The 22,637-nt window shown below is 38.6% G+C and overlaps 1 protein-coding gene across 6 annotated transcripts in view; it reads right to left on the reverse strand.

The window, feature by feature from the left end:
* The window catches only part of LOC149717930 (Kv channel-interacting protein 4-like), a 283,534-nt gene that overhangs the window by 41,640 nt on the left and 219,257 nt on the right, over nt 1-22,637 (reverse strand). Inside the window, exon 1 of one of the 6 annotated variants that reach the window (XM_089841495.1) lies at nt 16,943-18,855. The exons of 3 other annotated variants lie outside the window; for them this stretch is intronic. In XM_089841495.1, coding sequence (XP_089697621.1) covers nt 16,943-17,129 — 187 coding nt within the window. In that variant the 5' untranslated portion in view covers nt 17,130-18,855. Of the gene's footprint in view, nt 1-16,942; nt 18,856-22,637 lie in introns of those variants that run through there. 2 more of the 6 variants (XM_089841502.1, XM_089841506.1) reach the window with 2 other exon arrangements.

Consider the following 22,637-nt stretch of genomic DNA (forward strand, 5'->3'; position numbering starts at 1 on the left):
CGCCCACAAAAAGTAAAACAGGCGAACAATGGACCCGCTTAAAAAGTGAAGAAAAAGAAGAAGAAGAAGAAGAAGAAAAACACTTTGTGAGTATCCTGTAAGTTAAAAAGCTCAAAAATTTATAAAAAAAATTGGGTTTTTGGTGAAGAATTTACTATGTTACGTTCAGGATTAATAAATGATATGGTTGAGTGATGTGCTCCGAGGTTTTTTTACCTTGAAGAAACTATACGTAATTGTTATTTCAAATTGGAGCCTCAACAATACTCTCAATTAGTCCTGATTCTGAGGCTTTGAGACCAACGACCATCGTACACTCAACCCACGTGGATGGGAATTCCTTTTTAAAGTGCTCATGCACGATATCGGAACTAAATTTCACCTTCTGTTTGTAACAAATATATAGGTTAATCAGGATAAAATACCATAAGGTGAATGGCAAACCCAGCCTGAAATGAGCTGTTACTGCACTAGACTCGTCTGCGTATGAAAGAGTTCTGGTTCGCAAATTCCCTGTAAGCTTCAGCAGAATTTGAATCGGGGTAATGGTTCGGAAGGAAGTTCTGGCATCACCGGCCGCCGTTATATACCCACGAAACTTGGGCCACCAGAAAAAAACCCTTACGTATATTGTGTTTAGAGGTTGGTGAAGGGAGAAAGATCTACTCTAAATAACCCGTGACACCTGTCAAATATTGGCGTCTGTCCCCTAGACTTCAACGCAACATTTCGGATTTTTTCGAGATGGATTCCTGGTTTTTCTTCGCCGCATGCAGATTTGCCTAAATCGTAACGATAAACCTATATAGGTAGACATCTAATTCCCATCCTAGCCTAGTCTGGCTTCTTTCATCGGATCGTTAAATGAAACAGTTACAGAAACCAGCTAAGAATTTTAGGAACGTTGTTGGGATGAAGCATCAAGTTATCATTGGAAATTTGAACAGCTATTTGAGTGAAGTCAAAGTTCATTTCGATCCAGAAATATTATGAAAGGATGGAAGATAAGGTAAAGGGTTGCATGCTTTTTCTTATCTATAAGGTAGACTTTTATAGCCTGATAACCCTTGAGCCTATTTGCTTATGTTGATTAATTAAAAACACATTTTGAGTATAAAAATAAAAAGAAAATTATGCGGCAAAACTGTTAAAATAATCGCTTATTGGAAAACGTTTTCGTCATCCCCAAAAAACCGCCGCGTTTAATGACTCTTTAACTCTCTCCTTCCTCGATCCCTCTCATCTAACCAACATCCCGCGCTTCTATTTTGGTCTATAAAGAGATGGCTTTAAGCAAACGTTATCCTCATCTCGGCAAAAGCAACCCTCATTCCATCATCGTCACCATCATAACCATCTTTCCAAAAATCTCTTATCGCCTCTCGGTAGTTAAACCTAATTTTATTTACCTTCCATCCACGATTCTAAAATGCATCTCGTAAATCTAATAATTTTTGGCTTGGGTTACGTAAAAAGAAAAAAAGTTGGTAACCGAAATGTAACCACAATTTGTTGACAACAGCGCTTTTCGCTATCATTTTTAGTCCTTGGAATATATGATTACATTTTTGCGCGCGCGCAATTTTAGAATTGGAATGTTTCTCGTGCCCATCTGCCCACGTGACTCTTTTTTTTCTCATTCTATTTTAGAGGCTCGAGTTATCAGAAAAGAGCAGATGCCAAATTTAGGGTTTGGAATAAAAAAACCTTTAGCGTTTTCACATATTCGAAGCTAATGCTCACTCGCCATTAACATACGCGTTTAAAGTCCCGTGAACAAATTAGAAACTTTTCCGTAAGGTCGTAAATTATAACTTGACGCGAGTGTGAACGTTTTCCCCGCTGATTTCAACGCTCGGTCGAGCCAAAAAACTAATATTACGTTAAAAATGTTTATTTATTACAATTTGAGGAGAATAAACGTTGTTCTACTGAAAGAGGAATGCCTGATCTTTGTAAAGTGATTGATTTTTGCTAAATTCCTTAGTGGAATACCATTGTCATTGCAGAGACACAGTTATTCAACCATTATTAAAACTACGATTCAATAAACGTTTATAAACTGTCCCAAAGAAAATAAATTAATTTAAATTGACGTTTGCCCAAAAAAAAACCGCGAAAGTATCACCGTTCTGTTTAAAATACGATCTCTTTCAAGGTTTAAACGCGTAATAAATCCATTGAGCAAACATACACGTACTCCATGGGGGCTTGTACTTGTTCCGGTAGTAATAATTCACGCCCTTAGAGTGGGCGGAATTGTAAAAGAATAAAAAAATTCGGAAACGAAGAAAAAGCACTTCCTAATACTAGACCCCATAACTCCACCTTTGTTTCCGACCTTTTAAGAAGGATTCAAATTAATAATAAACGGAAGTTGAAAATGAGCTATACAGCGTACGGAGAAAGGGGTTTGATATAAATTCTCTTAAATTGTTGGGAAATTTCGGTGTTATCGATATTGGTTGGGCATGGGCATAATTCACGTCACAAACACGTGGTTTCGAATAATGATTTACTTGGATTTGTGTGCCACTGAGATATAATTGAGGAACTGAAGTGTGAAAGAAAACTAAGGAGAGAGAGAGAGAGAGGTTGGGGCGAGATGCTACTCCAATTTTCACTCCTTTTTCTATATACCTCTTTTGAGCTTCAGAAGTGTTTTCAACAACGTTTCCTATTGCGGGGGTCTATCGGTAAAACGATTATGAGGTAGGGGCTTCCATCGACGGGTCGATTTCCTGGCCAGCTAGACCAACTTCCTCTTTCTCTCTCTCTCTCTTCTTTCACTCGCTAACCCTAAAACACCGGCCATGCTTCGAACGTAAAGCGGAGCAACAGTTTAAATAAGCAGCTATTGTGTTTGGAGCAACGTTGAATGCCGAGACTAATGACTACCCTTAAATTTCCATTTAAAATATACCGTAAAAGTATACGGGCATATAGAAAGAATCTGGAGAAAATTCGGGAACAGAACCATGAGGGTTTACTTAAGCCTAATTTTATTCAAAGCTAAGACTCGCTGTTATGAATGTATTCAAACACGTACCGCATAATGGCCTAATTATTTTAGGTTGCCTTATACCTTCACGAAAATAACCAGTTCAATATTCTTAAAAGGTTTGAACTGACTCGTTAGGAAGAAAAAATTACTTCAACATATATTCTAATACTTCATTTACTGTACTGCTAGATTTTAAGTGAAACTCTAAACAAGATTATAGGTTATATCACGTGAGAAGCGCGCGAAAACTAGGCCTAGGTTTTGTATAATTTTGGATCATTTGCCCTTCATTTCTCCGGCTATCCATAAACTCTTATCGAAGGAGCTGCCCAGCATAGTCGGGGGATTCGATTATAAATAAACAGTTCAACCTAGTTCTAGAGCTCCGCGCACTCGAGCGAGCGATCAGAGAGGGAGGGTGCGAGGGCCTTTGACGCGGCCGGCCAGCCTATTAGACCTGGGATTTAAAAGGATCGACTCCAATATTGTTTCCGATATAACGGATAAAATATCTCCGGCTCCAAACCTCTACACATTGAACGCGGAACTTTTGGAAGCTCAAGAGCAGGAGGAGGAGGATGGAAAAGGGGTTTCGAGAATCCTTGATTAATTATCAACAATTCAACCCCGATTGAAATTTATTAAGGATCCCCAACACATAAGGTCATCATTTACAATTCCATGCAGGCCTTTTCGGAATATTTAAATTTATGTTTTATTATTTTTTTAAAATATTACTTTACTATTTTAAACTTTTTGTTTCTGAAGTAAATATAGTTACGCCTTCCGAATACAAAATACGGGAAAATATTGTCACAAAAATATACAGCCTATAGGCCTATATTCTATATTTGAAAATTGAATGAAAATGGAAAAACTTGGTAAATCGAATTTTCGTTCCTTTCTACGGCAACCAAATCCGCTACGAAAATCAAGGATTGGAAGAAAAAACCTTTTTTTTTGGGATTGCCTTAGTGCGTTTCTGCATTTCTTTCCTTTGAAAAAAATACCTTTAAAATAGTAAGGTTAAGAAAAGAATGTTAGGTAAATTTCACAGTTGACATTTTCGAATTTCTTAACCTCTCTAGTATAAAAGCGAAAATTAGCGGTACGACAATTTTACACAATTACAATTCTTGTTCATTGCTACTTGCTGGAATCCAGAGTCTGACCAGAACACTGGAAGCTAGGTGGTGGAATTTTTAACAACTATATCTAGTAAAGAGAAGAAGAAGGAAAGAAAAAACTTGGGGCGCCAAGACCAACGGCGCTTCAGGGACTCTAGTCTAAGGAAGCCGCTGGTCTTCTCTCACCATTGAAATATCCGTAAGGAAACATCCCTAGCCTTTCCTAACTAAAACAAAAAAATAAAGGAAATCCAAAACAGAAAGAGTAGAGGAAAGAAGTCGCTAATGTTAAGAGGAATTTTTATTTTATTTTGATGCATGTGGGAGGTTACTCCGTTAATTAGTTTAATTATAAAGTAAATACGTTGGTAGTAAAACACCAAATTAATTATGTAACACTTGAAATTCGAAGAGTTACGAAACAATTTGAAGCTTGTTTTGAATTGAAATTTAGAAACGATTGCCTACTACTCTTTTTCTTTGTTCTTTCTACGAGTGATACTAGAAAAGTGGAGAAAGAGGATCCAGGATGAACCGATAGAAACGGGCGAGTGCGGCTCTGATGCTCCCAAAAGCCCTAGGTTGCCCTAACGTGCCCTAGTGTACCCTAGCCAACCGTGTAGTATTCTAAAGCGTAGGAAAACTCTAGTTGGGGTGAATATCGACTGGTGACGTCACGTTGCTACGGGTTACACTCTTTTCTACCCCCTCCCCACCCCCATTCCTCCTTCTCTCTATTTCTACTCTTTCTCGTAACTATTCGGAAGTGGAGGCTCTGTACTTCGTTATAACGTTAGGGATACGGGCGCAAAATGTAAACATAGGCCTCGCTCGAGAGACACCGAGGCATAGCCTAGAGTATAGAGGCTCAAAAGAACCCAGGAAACATGGGAGGCTAGGCCTTGGCTTGCCCGGGAGGAAAGAATTTTTTTTTGTTGTTGTTCCTGGCTATTTCTACTCCCTCTACGGCGAATTCTCTGGTAATGGATCTATAGCGTAGTAAGGGGAAGGTTGAGGAAATAGAGTCAACGTAACCTTTACTCGATCGAGTTTCTTCTTCCAAGATTTAAACATCCAGCAGCACCCATCCTACCAAGCGAAGGATAAAGATTTGGCGGGAATGGTTTCGTCCATTCCGCTAAAGCGAAAGCGGGACTTTACCAATTTATCCAATGAATATTTAAATACACGAGTAAAGGAAGTTGAAACAAAAAGCACCCCTTCAAACCAACTACAGCGAATTTTAACAGACTTAGAGACGAAATATCAGAAAACATTGTCTCCCTAGAGATTATCTAGACTCTTTGTTATAGTTAATCAACTTCACGTTAGAATGAAACGTTTAATGAATTTTATAACCCAATTTATCATTTAATGTTTTCATCAAAACGTCTTAAAAATGGTTCCAAGCGAGCTAGTCCTTGGAGTGTTTGTAACTAATTGAAAACGAGCCTTATTTACTTTCTCTAAGTCTCGGTGGTGGATGAGTGGGTGGGAAGGAACCGTTAATTAATTTGGGGAGCTAGGAAGGATAAGTTCCCGCGATCGTGGCCTGGAATATATTCTACACATATCTGGCTGGGGTTTCTCTAGGTGCGTTTTACTTTTGGGGCTAAAAAATGGTCGGGACGTGGTCGGTCGGGAAAAGGTTTCACCGTTCCTCCCCCGCTTAGTAAGAGATTCAAGCGCGTAGACACGCGAAGCCAGCAGCGGAATAAGGGAAAGCCGTTTAAACGAAAGAATAAATTAAAACATGGATGGTAAACGGAGGTGGGCAAGAATTAAAATGGGATTGCGCGCACCGAACTCTCTCTCTCTTTTCCACCACCCACATTTCCCGGGTTTCCTACTCACTGTATACATACTCTTATCAAACTGTTGAATGACCCAAAAATCAGGAACAAAACCTTAATTCCACTAGAGGTTTATTAATCGAAGTAATAAATAGGCGCACGTATTTGATTTGGGTAAATATCCGATGAAAATTCAAAACTATACGTGCAACGTTGAAATTTTCCCTAATTCTCTGACATCTTAAATTCCCTGTCCCATTAAAACTCTACTATTTAGGCCTTGGTCAAAATATTTCTAGTAAAATCACACTTCTCCATCTTTTCTAGAGTGAAAAACAGATTATCTAAGCGGTCTTGGTCTTCAGCATGGTAAGAGAGAAATTACACTTTCCATTTGTGTTGAATTACAAAATAACACGAAAAAAACAAGTGAATACCGCGAATGTGTTCACATCAAGAGACTCCCTTCTGTAACTACCCACTTGATTCGACGGAAATAAGGGAGGTATTTCTCTCGCTTTGCGAACTCTCCCTGACTCCATTCTACGTTTGTAATTAAAGGAGAAAACAGTAAGCTTATTCGCACGCGTTTGGCATTCTGTAGTGGAGTGCCGTGCGCACCGTTGTAACGAATGAAAATTGAATCATAAATTTTAGGCTCAAACCAACAACACTGCACCACCATCGGGGCTCCCTTTATAATCTTCTCGACACACGCATTACGCGCGTTTAGTCTAGAAGGAGAAGAGGGATGTAAACAAAGACTGATACACATTTTATAATTAGATTTCGTTACCGTATTATATTACAGTTTCATATCCTATTTATCATACTTGATATTTACTCGGATCATTTACATATTTATTAGGAATTGCGATGAATTCGGTATAAGGAACACTATCAGGTGTATATTACATGAAGTAACACAATGCGTGTTCTCTCTACTTTGTCAAATTGGTATTCATTCATGATATTGTACTTCCCAAACCAATATGAAATTCCACAACATTTATGTCAAACATTGATTTACAAACTCCCCTTTTTCATAAACCGCGGTGAACCTGACAAATACATTGCCTGTAATAAGGCTTTTACGACACGTTTTAGGCCTTGTTTTGCAGTGGTTAAGTTAAGAATTGTCATAATAAAGCTTGTTCATCGTAGCGTTCATTCGCGGGGTTATTTAACATTATAATTAGAAATTAGGCCCATTTCGTCAACCCCAAAGTGGGCGCGCGGCCGAGCCTAGCTAGACTAATGGTCGAGTTTCCACAAACATTGTTAACGTTCCAATTCATAAGCCTCATATAAGCATTGGGCTCGCGAGCTAGGCGCCTCATTAACAAGCTCCTTTTTGGTCAAAGAATTTTTCTTCTCGAGCTGCATGGGCCTGGCCGGAAATTTGCCCAACGCTAAACTTAAATCTTACGCGTGCAGTTGCCTTTAAAAACTAACCGTGTCCGGGTGCCCCCCGGAATGGGGGCCCTTTCGCCGTTTCGCCCCGTTGCCCCTATGGACCCGGCTACATTAAGGCCCCAATATTTTTCCTCCGATAAGCTGGCTAGGCGAGGAAAAAGACCCTAATTCAAACCCATACCAAGGGTGAATGAAACGTTCATTTCTAAACGAAGGCTCCATTTTTAAGGGGAGTAATCGTTAAGCCTAATTAATTCCATTCTGTCTCAGGTGGTGCTGAATGGTAAAGCTTCACGGTTTATTCAACAGATTATTACTAATGCTAAAAGCCTTCAGTATGACAAGAGTGATAAGTCCAGTTTCTAGCGGATAGATACAAAACGTATCTAATCAGTGAATTTGGTCTAAAAGCGATAAGAGCTAGACTAAATGGCTTTGCGTAGGTTCTGCGATTTCAAAATGATACCGCTCGTACCTTGTGAACGTAGAAATAGACGTTTCTAAGCCTGTATTAATTATTAATAGTTATTTCAAGAAACCTTGATGCCATAATCATCAATATTCAAAGGGTAGATGTTAAATGAATGCCATTTCACCATCCCTTTATCTGAACTCTATTTCACTATCCCTTTTTAAAAAAGAATAGTCCGAACCATTTTGACTTAAAAAAGAACGAAAGAGAGCATGCAGGATGGTAGAATTAATTGCTCGAGCGAACCGAGACTCAGCCTCCATAAGAGAAGACGTTTTCAAACTTTTGCATCCTTCTTTTAGATAAAAAAAATAATAATGCGCCATTAGACGCGAATAAAAAAGAAAGAAATGTTTTAGTCCGTTAACCTTCAAATTCGTGAATAGAATGACCTTTCTTTGTTAATGCTTAGCGGGTGAAACATTAACCCTTATATTAAATCTTACCCTAAGAAAAAAAAATATTTTTTCAGTCTGCGACATAAATTTGTTCTCAGTTAGCAAACATTATTGCAAGCAGTTGGAGCATAGCTACAGGAGTTTTAGCATAATTGAAGTGTCATACTTATCTTACATATATATCTTATAGACTTATGGTATACGTATTAGATATATTTCGTATGGGTCCTTGTAATTATTTTTCAATTCAGTTCAGTTCTACCTAACGCCATGGTTCAACTACTTCGTTCCACTTTAATTGGTCATTTAAACAGGTCAATTAAGCATCCATCTTGTCAAATGGCTTTGGTATTTTAAATGACAGGTGGTCGCCGCGACATTTAAAAAAAAAAGGTCTAGAAATCATTAATGAGATATGGTCCCGTTCTCTTATCTTTCAGGCAAATGGGGATTGACTCATTATGCGAGCTACCCAAGCAATTAAAAGCGGGAGCTTCCGACGCTGATCGTTTGTCCTACAGCCCAATCCGCACTGATGCGGTTAAAATGGCATTTTACGGTCTACTTTGTAGACATCATGGTAGAACGGGGAAAGGCGAGCTAAATGTTAAAATAACACGGCAAATAATGCAATTGGAGCACACGGAATATTTGTCCTAGGTGCTACATGCACTAGGGTTTTTTATCTCTATCCATTCACCGATGGAGACTTAGTGAGATAAATATATGCTAGCCAAGTATATCGAATAACTTTAAAAATAGCATTCGAATCGAACCAGGCCTTTCATCGCTTATTTTAGTAAGTTTTCACGCTTTCGTCCCATTGAACCGAATTCCCATTCGACAGAAGGGGGTTTTTTTTGGGGTCCCATTCGATCGAACGTAGCCAAAGGTGCGATTTTATTATAGTCCCATTGGACCAAAATTCTATTGAACTGGAAGAAGACATACTGTGTGGTTTTGCATTAAATATATTTTTAATTTCAAAACTTATTATTGTTAAAATAAATGTGAGTTGAAAATGTATTACTGCACTCCTCACCTCACCTACCCTAGCCTAACCTAACCTAACCTAACCTAACCTAACCAAACGTAACCTAACCTAACCTAACCTAACCCAACCCAACCTTGTTTGGAGGTAAAAAGATTATTTATATGAGTATTAAAACAATTTATTAGCAATAATAGAAATATTTTGGAAAAGATGTCAGATAATTAATTGGAGAATATTTTGGAAAAGGTGGCAGCTAATTAATAGGAGAATATTTTGGAAAAGGTGGCAGCAAATTAATAGGAGAATATTTTGGAAAAGGTGGCAGCTAATTAATAGGAAAATCTTTTGGAAAAGGTGGCAGATAATTAATAGGAGAATATTTTAGAAAAGGTGGTAGCTAATTAAAAGGAGAATATTTTGGAAAATGTGGCAGCTAATTAGTAGGAGAATGTTTTGGAAAAGGTTGCAGCTAATTAATAGGAGAATGTTTTGAAAAAGGTGGTAGCTAATTAATAGGAGAATATTTTGAAAAAGGTGGGAGCTATTTAATAGGAAAATCTTTTGGAAAAGGTGGCAGCTAATTAATAAGAGAATGTTTTGGAAAAGGTGGTAGCTATTTAATGGGAGAATATTTTGCAAAAGGTGGTAGCTAATTAAAAGGAGCATATTTTGGAAAAGGTGTCAACGTTTTATTGGAACCTAAGCTAACCTAACCTAACCTAACCTAACCTAAGCTAACCTAACCTAACCTAACCTAACCTAACCTAAGCTAACCTAACCTAACCTAACCTAAGCTAACCTAACCTAACCTAACCTAACCTAACCTAACCTAACCTAACCTAAGCTAACCTAAGCTAAGCTAACCTAACCTAAGCTAACCTAACCTAACCTAACCTAACCCACCCGAAACCAAAATATTAAAATTTTAATTTAAAATTTAAAGACATTGATGGAACTACCATTAAGACTGCACTTCATTTTAAGCACAATTTGTTTATTAATTCTATATATCTCTTGCCTTGAAAGGAATGAAAGTGAGCGTTTTAATTAGCATCACGAAACATTTACTGTTAATATTATTAACATACCTTTCGGAGATTCGAACCAACAACCTATCGCTTCGCAGTCCAACTTCGTATCCACTACACCACCGAATCGCTGACGTCTGCAGTGTTTCAAGTTATATTCATGTATTTTTTAGGGGCATATTCGGACGATTGGGATTTCGGTCCATCGGGAATATAGCCATTGGGCGGGAAATCTAAAATCATTGCGGGATATTCGGTCGAATGGGATTTCGGTCCATTGGGAATTCGGTTGAAAGGAACGATACCGTTTTCACAGGTTGAAATGTAAAATACCCCCCGTTGTCACTCGTCACTAAAGTGAAAGTTTGATTTAAGTCTGCCAAACACAGCTCTTCGAGTCAGGTGATTATACCTATCCACAGTCTATAGGCGTCAATGCCAGTCTACTCTCCAAAATAACCCATCAAAATTTTCAGAGGAGAGAGAGAGAGAGAGAGAGAGAGAGAGAGAGAGAGAGAGAGAGAGAGAGAGAGAGAGAGAGTATGCGGATAGAAACTTTTTCCGTCTCTGTGGAATCGGCAGATGTGCAGGGACGTAGTCAGTGTGGGGAGTTGGGAAAGATGACGAATGCTTTTTTGATGTTGTTCAGCCGTTTGCCATTAGAGACGAGAGCCAGAAAGAGATACGAGTGATAAGAGTTAATTCATATCTACAATGAATATTTACGCGTATACAAAGCCCGAACTAAATGAATTTTTTTCTTTTCAAAAGGAACATTTTTCCAAGGAAAAAATAATTATAATTTCAAAATAAATTTAACTAAATTTGGTCTAATTTTAGTAGTCCCATACTCGTGTGAAAATTTACTAATTTCAGGCATAAAGATATACCAGGGATATAGTATAGAAAAAGGAATGAGTTGGAAATGAGCATTTTGTCGTCCTGAGAGCGTAGAGAGAGGAGAGGAGAGAAGAGGAAAGGATGGAGAGAAACGTCAGCGAGTTAGGGTTAGCAAACAACGAGTCGAGTATTAGGGATAGCGGCAGGTGGCGCGTCGCGGGAAACCTCTCCACGAATGGCGATGGTCGCCAGAGATAACTATAGTGACGAGATCGATGCTGGACCCCCGCCCACCGACCTCATCCCTCTATCTTTCTTTGGAGCGTCTAGTTTAACGCTCCCGCCGCATCTTTCATCCTCCCATTCCATCTCTTCGTCCTCTAAAAAAGCACTCTTAATACGAAGGCCAACTGATGGCCCGAGAAAATTACTTAACTCTTTTTAGCCGCGTCCAACACCCACCCAACAGAGTATTACTCATAAACTGTAATTTATTTTTTATATTTTCGGATAATATCTTAAAGGACGCCTAACTTTGAAGGGATAGTGAACTGAGTTTTCTCCCGATTTTTCCATAAAGCATTATAATTTAAAAAAAATCCAAACATTTTGTATTAGGATATCGGCGCATTATGATTCGCAGGGGCAATTGAATATACACGCAGTCAAAGTACGGCTTCTCCTGCGCGCATTGGTGTATTGCGGGTTAAACATTTCTACAGGCGCAAAAACATAATGTTAAATCCCATAGCCCCTGTAAAAGTGTTTCACTATTTCCGTGCAATACACCAAAAATAATTAAAAATAAAATAAACTATAACCATTTAGAAAAGAAAAAATTAAGTTCGCATTGCCTTTAACGACTATGGCGATTTCAAAGCCTAAATGGCGCGTAAAAACATAAAGGCAAGATACACTAGCGAACCAATTAAAACGGAGTCTCCTTCTTCCTAGCAACGGATCAATAAAAGGCGGCTTATTGGCTGAGAATAAAAAACAGAGCCCTATTAATTTTGCACGAAGAAAAAAAATATATATGGGCTAAGGATAAGTAACGATAAATAGTCGCGAAGTTTGTTTCGGTTTCCAAAAAGGGCCTTTGGCTGCAGCTGAATTATCCTTTTTTTATTCTTTTTATTCCTCTCTCTCTCTCATTAGCAAATAAAGTTATAATCTAAATGAAACTGCGGGAGTTTTTGTGATAATTACAATTTGGACCACCCACCCACCTTTCTACATTTTTTATTTAATTTAAACGTGGGGGGATACGTGAACTTTTTCATCCCCAAGGTTAATCACGCTGCACTCTTAATTACAACGTGCGTTCTTATTTCGAATGTTTTTTTTTCGTTAATATATTAAACATGGTGGGGCAAATTTTACCACGGAACCTCATTACCTTTAGCAAAAGTATATTAAGTTGAAGTTACCAATTTAAGAACTGAGAACGTATGAAAGATATTGTACGTTTTGTACAAGAGGGGGGGGGGTGTCGGAATGAGGAAAATTGTATATTAATTTTTGATAACTTTGAGTTAATATAATATACACGTTTTGGTAGATGTAGAGTTGATAAAATATTTCTTAGAATATTCTTAACATCTGACCACCATAGTTTAATATATTATTATGGCGACGTAATGCATGATTGTGTATACAGACACACACAAAAAATTATTTAGGTAATTTAGGATATTGTAATGGTTTTATGGCGTTTTCAAGGCGGGGTCCGCAAATATTTTGGTTCGTTTATTAAGGACCACACGTTAAATATATAGACTTAACATTCCTTTTTTATATATATATAAAGACTTAGGAACTTTTACCTTTCTTTTACTAAAAATAAGAATTATAACATATATAAAAAATTGCGTGTGATACAAACATCAACATTGGGTATTTTTATTATTTGAGCTAAGTACCATTGCCTTGAGGAAAAGAAAATCTATAATTACGCTATAAGGGATTAAAGGGGTAAAAAAAATTTAACGTGGTTTAGTATTTAAATAAAGTTAAGTTCAGTTCAGTTTAGGGTAAATGTAGAAAACTACTTTAAGTCTATAAAAATAACTTATAAATATATTAGTTCATGATATTATTTTACTACAAAAATTATCGAACCAATAAGAAATTCCCTGACTTGTCCACGATATCAAATTACTTTGCACTGGCAATTTGGTAAAGGTATGGAATTTACAGGGTGTTCTAGAACATTTTACCCTAGCGGCCACCTAGAGTGTTTTAAGGATGCCCCTTAATTAAATTAGCATTGCCTTTATGAGTTTCTTATTTTAATTTAAGGGGTAATCCACAAAACACTAAATTCATAACTTGTTTACGGTATTGCTTATGGCGAAAATCGGTCATAAGTTACATTTTCGGTTCAAAATTGATTTCCCATAGAATCATCCCTTTTTTAAACACCCTGTACAGTTAGTACATGTCGTGAAAGTGTACAGGTGAATATTGGGTCAATCAAATATGCATGTAAACGTAAGCAAACGTTTCCTCTAAACAATGAGCATTAGCTAGAGAGTCGTGGGAAATAAGCGCTCAAAACGAAAAAGAAATAAATAGGAATAACAATATCGTGAGGCTATCGAGAATGGATGAGAGTTTAAAAGGCTTTATTCGCGGAGAAGAGAGAGAGAGGAGGGGGGGTTATTGCGAGCAAGGGTGCAAACTGTTTTCTTTGGCAAACCTGCTATGGATATATAAGAGTCTTTTCCTCCCTTGGCCTTCCCCTTTTCCCCACTAAAAGTCGATAAAAATGTTAGCAAGGCCGGACCGACCTCTCGGAAGATTGTTAGCGCGCGCGGAGCTATTTAGTAGTCGTTCCAGGGCACGGAGCTAGCCAGGTACGTAGGTACGCTATTCGAAAATATTATAGACTCTTGGTTGGAATATAACCTTATGTTATACACGCTCGACTCGATAGAAGCCCGCCAATTGCCCATCGGCAGACAACCCAGGAATAACAAGACGGGTCTTAATACAACTTCGTTTATCGATTTGTAGAAGAAGTATATTAACGCAAAGTGTATTCAAAAATATTAATATATTAGTATTCGTTCATCCTATCCTATTTTACGATTAGGTATGATTTTGCTAGCAATCTCTAATCAATTAAAATAGATCGATAACTTCGAGTTTATCTACTTCCGATTTGTACTGTACCACCACGTATTCATCTCGAAGGTTTAACAAAATTTCTTTATCTTATACTCGATTTTATCATTTCGCCCTTTGGCTATTTTTCATTTTATTTGAATACGACATACTCCGCCGTTGTCTATAATAATATATTATAAATTCGGCATCTTTGATATATTAAAATATATTTATATATATATATATACATGTTTTCGAATCAACCCACGATAGAGTAAACAGTCTAATACGTGTACCAAGTAGAGTTTTCGACGTTAGGGAACACGATTTAAAATATTTGCCTTTCAAATGTTTGCGTATTATTAAAGATTAAAATTGGAAATTATAAAGTAAAGCCTATAAAACTTATTGGTTTAAGCTGTCAGAATAAGATGTATTTCAATTCATCACAATTTGAGTTTTGGCGTTGGGGCCTAAAGCTATTTACTATTCCTTTACTATATATAATACCATTTGGACGTGACTTTGCAAAACTTTGGTGTATAAGCTCTACTGTGTATATATGGTGGAAATTAATTAATTACGAATGGGCGTTTTAATTGAATTAATCTTAATTAACTTTGTCTATATTTCATATTTTATCGCCGGCTGTTTCTCAACTGATCGTTTCTAGTTCTGTTTACAATCAATAACGGAACGCATCGGAGTTGCTGGGCGCGAGGCGAACGTAGAGTGAATATAACTCGATTCTGTACTCTCACTAATAGTGTAATATTCCCTTTATCCTACCCGACTCATCGCCTCGTGATCTAATAATCGAATGGGGGCCCCCTTTTAAGCCGTGGCGCAAACTAAAATTGCCACGGAGTTTTCTTTATTTTCGTTAAGCCTAATTTTTTTTCTTATTTTATTAGCGCGGGGGCGGACGCGTTCTTTTGTCTGGGACTTTGGCGCGCGAGGTCGCGCGTTCTGAGGTCATAATACCGTCAAGCAAATTCGTTTACGTTCGAGTTTTTAATCTACTAAATTGAGTACGTGGTTTCCCTCGAGAGACTTCAAACTATATATCCCACCACCACCACCACTCTTTTTTCCTTTCCAATATATCCTAACCCTTTCAGTATGGTCGTATAAGGAATGACCGAAGTCCTTAATTCGAAAGAAATAACAGTCGCTGCAGGAAAGAAATCAACCTGAAGTATCTCTCTCTCTCTCTCTGATACGCGATAATAAACTTTAGGTTATGAACTTCTAAAGAAGAAAAAAACACAACCAACCTTAGTGGGTATTATATCTATAGCTAATCTAGGACCCTATGGTATGGTGTGACCCCAGTTGTATTTTCCCTGTGCGCTATAGAACATGGGAGTTGAAATGAAATTGAACAAGAAAGAAACGGTATCTCTCACACCTATAACACCCCAAATTGAAACTTTTCTAATTAAAGGGAGGGGTGCTTGGACTTAATTTTGACCACACACGGATCTAGGACAGACAGCTTGGACAAATTAAGGTGGACAACGCCATATCCCGCTGCACATTACCAATACTCGTATACTTATTAAACAATTACCAAACTCCGAAATTTTGGTCATCAACTCGACGCCAGACCTAATTTAAAACTAATTAAAGGGTTTACGCCCAAAATTATTATTACTAACACACGCGGGCTTGGGTATACTAATTGTATATTTAAATTTTATTACGTGTATAGTACACCTAATTTAAAGATTACCTAGGGTCGTAAAATATTACACTTCAGAAGTTCATAACGTGAGGTGAATTATCACCTTCACCTGATCTTCTTAAATAATTTATAAAGTTAAAAGGGATTATGCCAAAGATGCTATTTTTTAAGAAAGGCTTCAAGGTGGGGTATATCTTCTTAAAGAAGATGACACATTCTTGGCCGTCAAAATGTCGTGAGCGTTACGTTAGACGCGATTTGGGATATTTCACGCTAGCAAAATTTTCAATTTAGATTCTCAAGTCTCGCGTGGCGCCGCGCTCTTTCAGAGTGGATGAGGCAGCAGCCAAAAAAGAAAGAAGAAAAATATAAAGAATAGCCCGTGAATAAAGTGAGACTGTAGAAGAAGAAGGGAGACACTAAAAGAAGCCTTTTCATGGCAGTTAACCTAAGCTAAAAGAGCTACAACGACGGGAGTATGATACAAAGACTGTGTGAGAGAGAGAGTTCCCTGGGAGAAAGAACGAGCTCACGAGACTGCTTGGATGTTGTTGAGGGGGTATATAGGCAAGAAGCCAAGTGACACCTAAAACAACCTTAGAGCAAAACTATACGGGACACTTGACGGATAAACGAGACAGATTACTCTTTTTACCACGGTGGCGCGCACCCATCTTAAGCAGATTAAAGAAAATTATCGTTAAAAACCATTAACGATTATTCGACTTAATTATGGCTTCAAATACTTTATAGGAATGGCTACGAAGGAATGTAGTTGCAGAGAATATTAACCAGGTTTCTGAGCTTTGTCTTTCTCATCCAACCCACAACGCTTAATTTGAGATAATCTTGGGCAAGACTAGTGACTGCCCAACATAGCCCATTATAGACAAGTACATAGTTTTTGCCACTGCAACTGACGCAGTTGTGACCGGCAGGTTTACTGGCTTATTTATTTACCTGGCAGTATGTTTAGAGAGACTCAATTTGGAGGGATTAATTTGGGTTTATGAGCTAGCCATCAAAAGATTCTCCGTCTATAGACGGATCAGAAGGATTGTGTTTGCTTTACCTTCGTGGTCCTCGTGTCGTTCGGGCATCTTGGTGAAGGCGAAGCTCTTGACTCGGGCCCCTCCGACGCCGGGCGCCGTGGCGGGGCCCCCACCCCCTCCTCCTCGCTCCCCTCCCCCGGCGGAGGCGGCGACGTTGCTGCTTCCGGAAGGAGCCGAACCCGAATCGCCTCCTCTCGAAGACGCCATCTGAACTCGCTCAGGAACGATCTTTTCCTGGCTACGAATTCGAACCACGACCCTCTCAATTTTGAAACCACGACCTGATTAGAACGGCGATTCGAATATATGATTGACGTCAATCTAAATGGATAGTCGGACCGCTATGTTGAGCCCGCGGCGGCAAAGACTATCCCGGCGCGCGTGATGCAAAATTAAAAACGCTGAATTTCGCGCGAGTCCGAACCTTTCGCTGGTATCTTCGTGTTAAGAGTTAGAAAGGAGGAGAAGTTATAGAATCGTAGTAATTGGAATTCTCTCTCTCCGTTTTGGCTTCCGCGACTTTCCGATCGCCATTCGCGCTTGACGCGTTAATCCGTTTGACGCGCGTCGCGCACCATTTCCATCCTTTTCCGGGTGGTAAGGCCGGTTTCCCCGTCGTCTTCGAGTAGCGTCCGACGGCGAATCTTTTTCTGGAAACGTCCTCCTCCGTGATGCCTGACCGCCCTCGCTCCGCCACCGGCCGCCGGATCTATCCGCCTCTTTTCTCACTGATGAGAATCTCGTCCCGCGTGGACCGACGCGCGAGCCCCGTTCCTCGAATTCTCTCTTCCGACAGAGTCTGACCAAAACACCACGATCCTAGTTGAAACGGGCATTACGACCTAAGCCTTGTCCCCGTCCCGTCCCACAGCTCCAGGACACGGAACCCGCCGCACCGCGGCTTAGGCTTAGACTCCGTCAAACAACCACACTGATTTTTCCCGCGCTTTTTTTCCTTCGATTATTCCTCAAAGACTATAATACCAACAAACGTACCGTTCCTTTTCCACAAAATCCAAATTCCACTTTAAGATACAGTTCCGGAAAGAAGTCGTTTTATATTGTAGATAATTTAAGCGCAGTGTTCGAGGTCGTACATTGTCGTTCGTTTAATTAACAAACAGTTTTTAGGGAAATAATTAAGGGTCGAAATGAGTAGTCTTAACTGCCTCGTGAAAAGCACCATTTTGAACGAGCAACCCGGAGATTGCGAGATTCGCTGATCATTTTCGTGGCATTTTTTAAACTAGGAAACGCTTTGATATCCGACGAGTTATACATAATAAAACGAATTTCCTAAATCTACTAAAACTGGGGGGACGGGGGAGAGTTTTAATTCAGTATTAAAAAATAATTGATATCAAAACTTCGAAGGATGATGGTCGAAAACTATTTTATTAAAAATGCGTAGTAAAAATTGAAGATTTTTCTTTTCGTTCACGATGGTAACATTGGAATGATTGAATTATTCGCACTATTTCGATTACTCGGTGATTTGAACGTGGAGACGTTTTCGCGACTCGTCCGATAGATATTACGCGAGAGAAAAATATAATTATTTGGCGAGGGAGTTTTCCGAAAAGCCTGGTGTCGAGGTTCGCGTTAAATCCGAGAATATGTCGAGAAACGCGCGGAGCCTTTTCCAGAGAGAAGAGCAAACTGCGCAAACTCAAAAACCCCTCGCCGCTATTTCCAAGTATAGATTATAAAGAGGCATATATCCGTAACGTAATAGCAGGCCGCGCTACGCCTTCCTTCGTTCGAACACTAGAGAACGTTACGTTGCCTTTGCCCCGCTGCCACCACCGTCGCAACTACCCATTCCCTCCTAGAGACCTTCCTGGGATCTTTAGTTTCCAAGCAACCGTCCAGAGAGAGAAACTGAGGACACTGACAGTGTTGCGAGCGACTGTGGCCTTAAAAAAATACGCGAGAAATATATTGAGACCAGTCTCGCTCCTCCTGGATGCGAGCAATCACTAGGTTTCTGGGTTTTCTCTACCTCTCCTGTTACGTACATTTCCATGACTGGAGGTTCCAACATTTTCAGTATTTGACTGGGGATTTTTGAAGGAAATATTGGGGTCAGATTTATTTTCATGGATTTTAAAATAAAATTCAGAATTATGGATTAAAAAATGAGCTTGTGGTTAGTTCATTTATCCAACTAGAGAAGAATTTACACAGAGAGCTTGAAAACCATTTATGATATGATGTTCAAAATTTCCAAAAACAAATCCAACCCTTATGTTAATAATAGTTATGCCCCTGGAAGCCAGCTTCTCCCTGAACACCGGTGTGCAGCGGGTGGAACACTTCTACAGGGGCTACCCAATTTTGCATAGATTATCTTCCCACATACGCTCTTTACCTCTTTCAAATTCAACTGATTCTTTATAGCTTATTTAAAGACGAAAATACTTGAAGGGTTAATACCATTACGATCAAAGTTTGAACCTCAATAAATTACGGCAGTTAATAACGCCATTAAAATTTTACTACGCGATTATAAAAACATCAAAGGAAAAACGTTAGAGTAATTTGGCGCCCAAGTATTTTTTTCCCTCTCTCTTTCTTTCTCTTTAATCTTTTCCCGTATTTTCTCATTAAATCTCCTTAGCATAATCTTAAAATCGACCCGCTTCTCTTAAACAATTAAGACTATGTAAAACCTGCCACCAAGTTTAAAAGTAAAAAATTATACGAATTAAACATTCCTATTTCAAATAAACATTTTCCTTGATACTTAAATTTCTGTGGGCCTAACTTAATTTTAAGGGGTTAAATAAATTAACCAACTAATTTAAATACTCTAAATTGAACTGTTTTAGATGGTGCTAGTTACTTCAAAATCGATCGGGCATAAAAAATAGATATCGATTTGATATATAATTTTCCTCTTTGAAAAATTCTAGCCGGGTCAAGTTTATAATTATAACCTAGTATAAGATGTAATTAAGAGTTAATTACATCTAATACTGAGCTAAATTTTACTTATAGATGTCGGTATGACCGTTTCATTGAAAGCTTTCGAAGTAGACCGACAGAGAGCGACATAGTCTCAAAGGTTCGATCGTTAGCACTAGCATGGCACTAGCACCCCGAGGGAATCCTGAGCTGGGCAAGCCGCTCATACTTAGGAATAGGCGATTTTAAAAATGACGTTTCACAGGTGCGCGCGCAGAAATTAGGGAGGGAAAAAATGCCTTCCATCTCTGCTTTTTCCCCCGGCTACATATTTTGTATAGGGGACTTTTTGAAAAGGCCTATTGTTTTTGCTAGAAATTTTGCAAAATACATTGTAGTTTGTAGCGGTACAAAATGAAACATTATTTAAATTTGTATCTATATATAAATATAATGGACATTAGTTTTACCAGAAGTGGTATGAGACTAGAAGTGAAGGGCTCTAGCATTGGTAATAGATCCTGGCACTAGTGAACAAATTTGAGGATTTTATGCCGCTTCCCACGAGCTAAAACTAGAGAGAGAAAAATTGGTCGAGTTCCAAAAACATTTCCCACCCCCTTCCCCTCAACCTAAAGCCGCAGAACACGGACCCGGCTCCTTGAATCTAGTTCGGCCGTCTACCACCGCGAGCGTCTCACGTTTTGGAGGGAAAATTCTGAAACCGCCACTAGAGGGCCAACCGTTTGTGTGTTTTATCAAGTCTTTTCACTAATGCCGAGTGAAGAATTTGGTTAGCTCAATACTTCTAGTATCATACCACTTCTGGTTTTACAAATGACTATTCCATTTCAATGGAACAAACAAACAGATCTATACTTATGCCTTCAAAACAGTCTATTTACATTTATGGACGTAATATCAGAATAAAGTTCAAATAAAATTCAAAACAAACACGTCCATTTAAATACGTTTACAACAGAAAATAATCTAAGCCTACTCTTACTCAAATTTATACTAAAACAACGTAACTATAAGCCTATAATATTCGTCAGAAGAAAACGTTTCTTAAGATATTGAAAACCATTTCCCTATACAAAGCACTATTAGTACTTAGCGCTATACCACACCTTTTATGACAATCATTTTCTCAAGGAGCAAACGAAGAAGGGGAACAAAGCAAATGTAACTCAAAACGCTAAGTAATTATTTTAATGTTAGATTTTTATAAATGAAACTTCATGGTTAGGAACTATTTTGGGCAGTGAGAGTAATAAAACAGGCCTGAAAAAAAAAAAACGGAAACGAGGTCCGCTGCGCTGGAACCAAAGTCGAATTAATATTCCACCGAGTAACGACCATTCAAGAGCCATTAATATAACTGAAAATAAACGCCGCCGCCGAGAATAGTCCAATCCCGGCTGGCCCCGGGGTCGAGCTCAGAGTCAAATCTACTGCCGCCCGCAACGCCAGCCAGCCATGTTTCCAAGGAAAGGAAATTAAGTACAGCCACTTAGCGCTAATTTACTGGGCTGTAGACGAAGCAGCTCCGAGAGAGGTCATAAAAGGCCATTTTGACATTAACATTCGAAACCAAGCTCCGTCCCCGAATGGTCCCTCGTTTTGTTCGTTCATCAGCTAGCTTAATGACGAGCGCTATATCCAAATATTACGCAATTAATAGGTAATGTTAAATTATATCGAAGTTATCGCTTTCTTAAGGGTATCACTATTAAAGGTAATAAGTTCATCCCTCAAAACTTAATTGTTTATTAGAACAGAAGGGAGAGATTCTCTGGAAAACAAGACGCTCTACGCTAATTGACACTTCGTCAATACTTGTCATTAATAGAGGCGTGTCTAATTACACCCCACACCCCCCTCCCTAAGTACCACCACCATTTCTTTTGTTTCTTAAAACGGATGTTATAAATAGTTGGGGTCAGCTTGGGCTTAAGTCGAAGTTTTCACGAAGCGGCCAGGCCCGATTACCGAAACTGTCGTGTTCGAATAAATGCCCCGAAACGCGTTATCACGCGAAATTTCATTTCCACCCTGAACTACCTACCGCCCAGCAAGAACGCGTAGGCGTGACTTATTGCGGTATAAATTATTGCGCAGCTTCGTACCTATACTAAGGACCCAGCGCTTTTTTTAAAAATAATAACGCTGCCAAAAGGTGGGAGTGGTCCGGACCAGACATTCAAAGACAATTGATGATCCTGCCACCGAGTTTACTACAGTCTGCGGTTGAAAATGATGTATTTTAACAATACGTATAGCCTTGGTTAGATTCTCTCCCCCCTCCTCATCAAGGTAAAGTATACGCAATTACCATTAAATTTATATTAAGGATTTAATTATTTTAATTGTTGTAATGGTTCGCTTAAAAAGTGGTTCTATTTTTTTAATTTTATAAATATAATTTTCTTTTGAAATTATTCCAGAGCACCAGCTAATATATTTGTGGTTAATTTTAGTAATAGCCAAAAACTAAAAAAAAAAGAGGAAAAACCATTCGGAGCGATTTTACTAAGGGGTGAAAGGTCAACACAGCTTAGCTTAACCGATTAATTTTAGGTTAAAGAAATTTTAAAGATCTGTATCAGAGATTAAGAAGTTCGATTTCAAAAACTTCTATGTATGGATTGAGATATTTGAGGTCAAAGGTTACCCCTTAGGCGGAATTCAATTTGTTAAAAAATTTAAAGATTGAAACCATGAAACCCCGATTTAAAGAAAAGTGGAAAAAATGTTGGTGGCCCACCAAAAAACCACTTAATTAAGAAAATGACGTATGGGAACGAA

Source organism: Phalangium opilio, unplaced genomic scaffold (genome assembly GCF_054372755.1).
Source record: "Phalangium opilio isolate 3A_F unplaced genomic scaffold, DU_Popi_V2 ptg000003l_1, whole genome shotgun sequence".
Lineage (NCBI taxonomy): Eukaryota > Metazoa > Arthropoda > Arachnida > Opiliones > Phalangiidae > Phalangium > Phalangium opilio.